We start from the raw sequence: 6919 nt of genomic DNA, 5'->3' as shown, positions 1-6919 counted from the left end.
GATATTTTTGGCAAATACAGTATTTACATGGTGTGGGATGCAATTTGTTAGGATGTCATATCATAGGTGCAATTTAGTGATCAATCATGTTCCATGTATTGCTTATGTTCTTTAGATGTGTACTCAGCATGGTTGAACTAGAATAGAACAAAATATTTTGTCCAACTTTAGCCTTTATGGGTCCTTTGATTTGTTTAAAGATAATGTGTATGAAACACCTTGTACCAGCACGATCCGTGGGAGCTCAGTTGGCCAAAGAACATAAATCTCTCATTAAGTTACTTGATTTTACATTGTTGAAATGATAAAAGGGCTCAATTTAGATTTTACTCCTCATATGATTTACTGTTTGAGTAGTCACATGATCATCACTTGAGTTGTATCAAATATTGTGTACACTTTGCTAACTATCTATGTATGAAATGATGAATTTTTTTAGAATAAAGTACCTTCTATAATGTATAATATATGATAAGTTACAGCTCCAGTTCTCCGTCGGTCTCTTGCAAAATGTTGTCATAAATAGATATGTATCATATATATGGTATGAATCAATTATGAATTTTTATTGCGCCCGTGGCAACACATCATATATATGGTATGAATCAATTATGACTTTTTATTGCGCCCGTGGCAACACACGGGTATTGCTAGTCCTAAAGGTGAATGGTCTGAGATTACTAAAGAACCTAGTTGAACAAACCATGTAAAAACATCAAGAAGTTGCATGACACACAATTGAGAAAGCAAAACACGCCGATCCGCGCCGCAGCCAACTCTTGCACGCGTTGCTCCCGCTATCGTGTGCATGCAGCCTGCGAGAGTGCCGCACCGGATTCTCACGCGCATGGATCCTCCATTGTCCGCGTCGGGCTTTCAAGCGTGCCGACAGCCTATTTCTCATGTGTGCCACCGCCTGCCCCGCCTATTTCTCATATGCGCTGCCACCGCTGCCGTGGATGACAAAGGTAGCGACATGCATTAGGGACGTGAGGGGCAGTCTTCATCAACAACAAGATGAGGAAGCACCTCACGTGGTAAAGGCGACGGCTCCGACTGGACATGAACACTACCACAATGCATGATAGATCTTGTATAATTGAATGTTTAGGAGACAATGATTACCATATGGATTCAGAATAAAAAGATTGTCTTGCCCTTAAATGACATAGTGGGTAAATTTTATTAATATTATGATAATTACTAAAATATCTAATTAAGTGGATCGTTGGATTAAATTTATACTACCTCTCGTATAGAGCACCATAAAAATGCTAAAAAAAGTCTTTTTGTTATATACAGTGTTGCAGCCTAGTTCGGTGAGTACAAATATATGACCTCATCCTAACCCAAAGTGAAGCTTGAACTTGACTCCGTAACATGGAGCGGTACATACACTCATCATTGTCACAAAATCATCTCCATACAAGTAACTAATCAAAATCTCAACTCTTACGTCTGTTCATACGGTATCAAATTCAGCCAAACAAATAAAAACGTATCTCAACCTATTCAGAAAGATACAAACAATTAAATACCTTTCTTTTTAACAAATATAACTACACTCAATCTATTTATACTATGCAGAAACAAATACACCCTTATGTACACGACAGTGACAAAGAATCTTGTATAAGTGCCTGCCACTGCCAAAAAAAAAAAAAAATCAGTACGGGGAACAAAAGGTACCAATCATTTGTACTGCAGGAGCAGCGGATGATTTTTCATAATTCAGGAGCGAGCTATCTACACATAAACACAACTAACTGTACAAGCAAGGTCAGGTTCAGCAACCTGTGCAGGCTGTGCTCCATTGCTTCATCTCTGCAGCGACTACCCATTGAGTAGTAAATAGCCTCAGATAGTCGTTCCAATGGCCATGCCCGTGCTTGAGGGAGGCTGAATGGCTGATGGAATAGTACACTAGTGTAGTACTCCTCCACTAGTTATTCAAGAGAAAAGCAGGGTACTAATTGCACACATTCACAAACATTTTCTCAAGAGTACAAGACAAGTAGACAACCCGGAATCAATGCATGAGACGCCCCCACAAACACAGCAAGCAGTACGAACCAAGAACACCGCCCACCTGCTCTCAAATCTCATTGCTGGACTGAAAAACACAGGATACCTCAACTCTTGTCGGAAGCCAGCAGTTCTGCGGTTAAAATCAGCACGAACTCTAGCTTCAACTCTTTCAATGGCCGTGAAAGGAACCTTCCTACCTAGAAGGCACGAACTCTTTCTCTGTACTGTGGTTGCCTTATTAGACGCTACCCCCTTGATCGGAGGTGTCCTCGTAGTAATACGGCGACAGCTTGCCAACCCGCGGCCTGGCCTCGGCGCACACTTCTTGCAGCATCTTCACCACTCTACGCATCGCCGGCCGGTTGATCGGCAGGGAGCTCGCGCAGAGGAGGCCGATGTTCAGGACCCCGACGATCTCTTCCTTGAAGGTCATGTCGAGCTTGCTGTCTAGCACGTGTTCCACTCCCTTCTGATCAATTGTGCTGCACACCCACTTCACCAGGTCCTTCTCCCCAAACTCAGGATCGACTGGTAGTTTCCCGGTCACGAGCTCGAGGAGGACCACTCCAAAGCTGTATGTGTCACTCTTCTCGTTGACGCGCAGTGTGTATGCATACTCTATGGAAGGAAAGATCATGACAAGAAAATCAGGCTTACAAGTCTATGGAAGGACAGGACTACGTACCTGGGCTTAAGTAAACAACAATCTGAGACACTTACCGGGCGCAATGTAACCGCACGAGCCGGCGATGACCGACATGGACTTGGGTGCGCGGCCAGTGACCTCCACCACCTTGGCGACCCCGAAATCCGCAACACGGGCACCGAATTCTGCGTCCAGGAGGATGTTGTTAGACTTGACGTCCCTGTGGACGATGGCCGGGACACAGTCATGGTGAAGGTAGGATAGCCCCTCTGCTGCATCCAGTGCAATCTTGTACCGCGTTGGCCAATCCAGCAAGCCAGCCTTGCTGCTGTGCAGCACATCACCGAGGCTACCATTGAGCATGTACTCGTACACCAGCAGCTTGCAGTCCTTGTGCGTGCAGCAGCACCAGAGCTTGACAATGTTCTTGTGCCGAATCTTGCCGAGTGTCCTCACCTCAGCCTCAAAGCTGTCGTCGGCAGCAGAGCCCTGGCCGCCGTCCTCGATATCCTTCTTTATTGCCCCGCTCCACAGCTTCTTGACGGCGACCACCTCACCATTGCTCAGCACTGCCTTGTACACCTTCCCGGATGCACCGCTGCCAATGGCATTATCCTCATCAAGGCAATCCAGGATCTCATACTCGCTGAATGAGAGCTTGTGGAACGATGTCAATGTCCATTTCGAGCGGTAGGCGCTCAGCTTCGATTTGTTGAAGCTCCGGTACCGCCAGTAGAACCACGCAACTCCGGCAACCAAAACAAGAGCCGCAACTAGGAATATCGAGAGCATCATCCAGGCAAAGCCGGAGTGGTACTTTGCCCTTCCCTGCGAATTGGCACATAAACCGGCAATTTCTCCACACAGCTCAGGGTTGCCCAAGAAGCTGTTGCGGTACGCCTCTGTGGCATACTGCGGCGGTAGAGGGCCCCTGAGCTTGTTGTTGGAGACATTGAACTGGTTCAGCTTCAGGTTCTCCAGTTGCATTGGTACCTCGCCGGTGAGTTTGTTGCCGGAGAGGTCAAGGTAGTTGAGCACCGGCAGGTCACCGAGCTCCGGTGGTATGGAGCCAGTGAAGCCATTGTCGGCGAGGTTCAGCTCACTGAGCTTCTTCCAAGATTCGATCCCCCGAATCAACTGGCCGTACAGCGAATTGTTGCGGAGAACAAGCCGGCCAAGTTCTGCCAAGCCGCCAAGAGAGGCTGGGAGCGGGCCAAAGAGCATGTTGCCGTCGGCCGACAGCTCGTACAGCTTCGAGACCAATCCAATTTCCGATGGGATGCTCCCTGTTAGCCGGTTGTTGGACAGCACCAGCTTAGACAAGTTGGCCGCGCCGGCGATGACCGGGGAGATCTCTCCGGTGAGCTGGTTGTCATTGAGTTCGAGCAGCGACATGTGCGGCAGGCCCCAGACCGCACCGGGCACGTCGCCGTCGAGCCTGTTGTTCGACAGCCGCACCCGCCGCAGCCTCTGGCACCGGCCGAGCGCCTCGGGGATGCGCCCGGACAGGATGTTGTCGAGCATCAGCAGCTCCTCCAGCTCGCCGCGGTCGCATATCCCCGGCGGGATCTCGCCGGAGATGGAGTTGTCGGACAGGTCGACGCACACCAGCGGCGTGTTCTTGCCGAGGTCGGCAGGCAGCGTGCCGTTCAGCCTGTTGGCGAACAGCCGCAGCTCGACGAGGGACGGCGCCTTCGCCACCGACTCCGGCACGGGCCCCGTGAGCGAGTTGGCATACAGGTGCACGCTCTCTAGCTTGGGCGCCTCGAAGAGGTCCTCGGGGATGGCGCCGTCGAGCCGGTTCATGGAGAAATCGATGCCCCTGAGCTCCCGGAGCTTGCCGAAGCCCTTGGGAATCGGGCCGGAGAGCGAGTTGTTGTACAGCTCGATCTGAAGGGCGCTGGTGAGCCCCGTAATCTCTGGCGGGATCGGGCCGGTGAGCGCGTTCGTGGACAGGTCGAGGTCGGTGAGGTTGCCGAGCCGGCCGAGGGAGGGCGGGATGGAGCCGACGAGGTTGCAGCCGGCGAGCCAGAGGACGCGCAGGGCGGACAGGTCTCCGAGCTCGGCCGGCACGGGGCCCGCCGCAAAGGGGTTGTAGGACAGGTTGAGCTCCTGGAGCGTGGCGAGGCCGCCAAGAAACGGCGGGACCTCGCCGCCGAGCAGGTTGTAGACGAGGGAGAGCGACTCGAGCTTCTTGAAGTGGCCAAAGGACTTGGGGATAGGGCCGGAGAAGTTGTTGCTCTCGAGGTTGAGGTAGACGAGGTCCGGGAGGTCGGCGAGCGCGTCGGGGAGGTTGCCGACGAGCGAGTTCATGGAGAGGTCGAGGCGCTCCAGCGCCTTGCAGCGGGCGACGGCAAGGTCGGGGCCGATGTAGTTCATGTAGAGGTTGACGGAGCGCAGGCGCGGGAGGCGGCAGAGCGCAGCGGGGAAGGAACCCGCGAGGTTGAGGCCCGGGAGGGAGATTTCCGTGACGGCGCCGCTGCCGGCGTCGCAGGAGACGCCGGTCCAGTTGCAGGGCGTGGCGTCGCGGGGGTTCCAGTCGGCGAGCGCGGGCGACGGGACGGTGAGGACGCGCTTGGCGTCGAGCAGGTAGAGGCCGTCCTGATTGAGCGCGCGCGCCAGGAGCGCGGCATTGACGAGGAGGAGGAGGGTGAGGAAGGAGCCCATGGTTCGTGGCTTGCTGATCGGGGGCGTGGATGGGGGTCAGAGGAAGGGCGGTGGGGAGGGGGCAGGCATCGGCATCGGCATGTGCGGGAAGAGAGCTGAGTTGGTGGGTGGTGTTATGGAGATGGGGGAGGGGAGCTGAGCCGCCTGAGGTGAACGGAGACGAGTGGATGGAGGCAGCAGAGCAGCTGCTGCCGCTCCATATTTTACTCCTCCGTTCGTTTTGAGGCAGTGATTAATGGAGGAGACCAGCGTTTGACTGACCTGACCTGACCTGTTTTGTTGCGGTCAAACCAGTTCAACGGTGTCTTGTCTGTCGGTGAGAATTTGTTAGCTGCCTCTGGTAGGGATCCGCATCGTCTGATTTTGCTTCGACAAAGTCAAAAATATTACAGTAACCTGACTCACATTCTCCATGAGCATGGATCCGGATTGTTCTATCGAATTAAAGTTTGATTTGGTAGAAATTTACTTAAAAAAAAGTGTCATCCATATATGTTATCGTACAAATCTCTCTCAATTGGGGGCATGAGGGGAGCTAAGACTACTCTAACGGTTTTTCTTCGTGGACGAAAAACTCATCGTGAAAGGGTTTTTTTTTTCTTTTCAGTATTCAAACGGTTTTTCTTCACGGTTCCCGTTACAAAGAGATTTTTAAGGTCATTCCCTTCAGAACGAGATTTTCTCTTCTTTCCCTTCGTGATTCCCCTCGAAGGGAAGCTGTTGGAGATGAGAGAAAAATAAAGGTAATGAAAACGGGGAAGGGAATCGAGAAGGAAACGAAATAAAAGGAATATGGTTGGAGATAGTCTAAGGGGTAGTCTAGATATGTCTGCTCACATTTTCTTCTTGATTTGTTGCAGTCAGTAAGAGTGACTTCAGCCGGAGGTGCAACTCTTGGACGGCGGGAGGCGGTGCAACTTTGGCTAGTCGGTGTGGGTGGTGAATCTGCGCGAGGAGGAAGAGCGGCGGCGCAGTCCGGATCTGCAAAGTGCAAAGGTGAGGAAAAACAATACCCCACGGCTGTAGCATGTTGAGGGTAAAAATACGTGAATGGTATGCAATGGCGGACCCAGGGATTTCAATGAATTTGGGCTGGGTGCAGACCATACCCGTATAGGTTAGATTTTGCCTAAAATTTGACTGGTGCAAGTCACAAATTTTCTTATAGCCTATATAGAGATACAGAGACGGATTGAGACAGAGTACAGACGGATGCTTAGGGTCGCCGGACCCTAGGTCCGCCAGTGATGGCATGGTAGGTTAATGGTGCACAAGTACACGGGAAACTCCATAACAACCAGCAAAAAATTAGTACGAAACTAGGTTGCAAGCGATTCGGCAAAACCGCCGAAATATTCCGCGCCATTCTAGGCTCGAATTGATCTGAGCTCTAGGCGTTTGGTACCAATTCTACTGAATCGGCGCATAAACGGAATCGATTCAACCTTTCAAACAAGCTCTTAATGTGCCATCATTTTCTCATAGCTGAGCTAAGGCCTCTCCTACTACTCCATCTTGACCTATATCTTAGATATTAGATACATGTTCATGTATGATGAAATCTAATGTAGCAAGCAA

General features: G+C 51.1%; 1 protein-coding gene across 1 annotated transcript; it reads right to left on the bottom strand.

Annotated features, from left to right (window-relative positions):
• Window positions 1-1511: 1511 nt before the first annotated feature.
• LOC133931307 (receptor-like protein kinase HSL1) lies at window positions 1512-5517 on the bottom strand. The gene is made up of 2 exons (XM_062378192.1): window positions 2749-5517; window positions 1512-2646 (listed from the first exon to the last, which is right to left on the bottom strand). The coding sequence occupies exons 1-2, from the start codon at window positions 5339-5341 to the stop codon at window positions 2267-2269; spliced, it is 2973 nt and encodes a 990-aa protein (XP_062234176.1). The 5' UTR covers window positions 5342-5517; the 3' UTR covers window positions 1512-2266.
• Between the last annotated feature and the right edge of the window lie 1402 nt (window positions 5518-6919).

Source organism: Phragmites australis, chromosome 1 (genome assembly GCF_958298935.1).
Source record: "Phragmites australis chromosome 1, lpPhrAust1.1, whole genome shotgun sequence".
NCBI classification, from domain to species: domain Eukaryota; kingdom Viridiplantae; phylum Streptophyta; class Magnoliopsida; order Poales; family Poaceae; genus Phragmites; species Phragmites australis.
The sequence above is the reverse complement of the archived record's forward strand: the minus strand, read 5'-3'. Positions and strand labels throughout refer to the sequence as shown.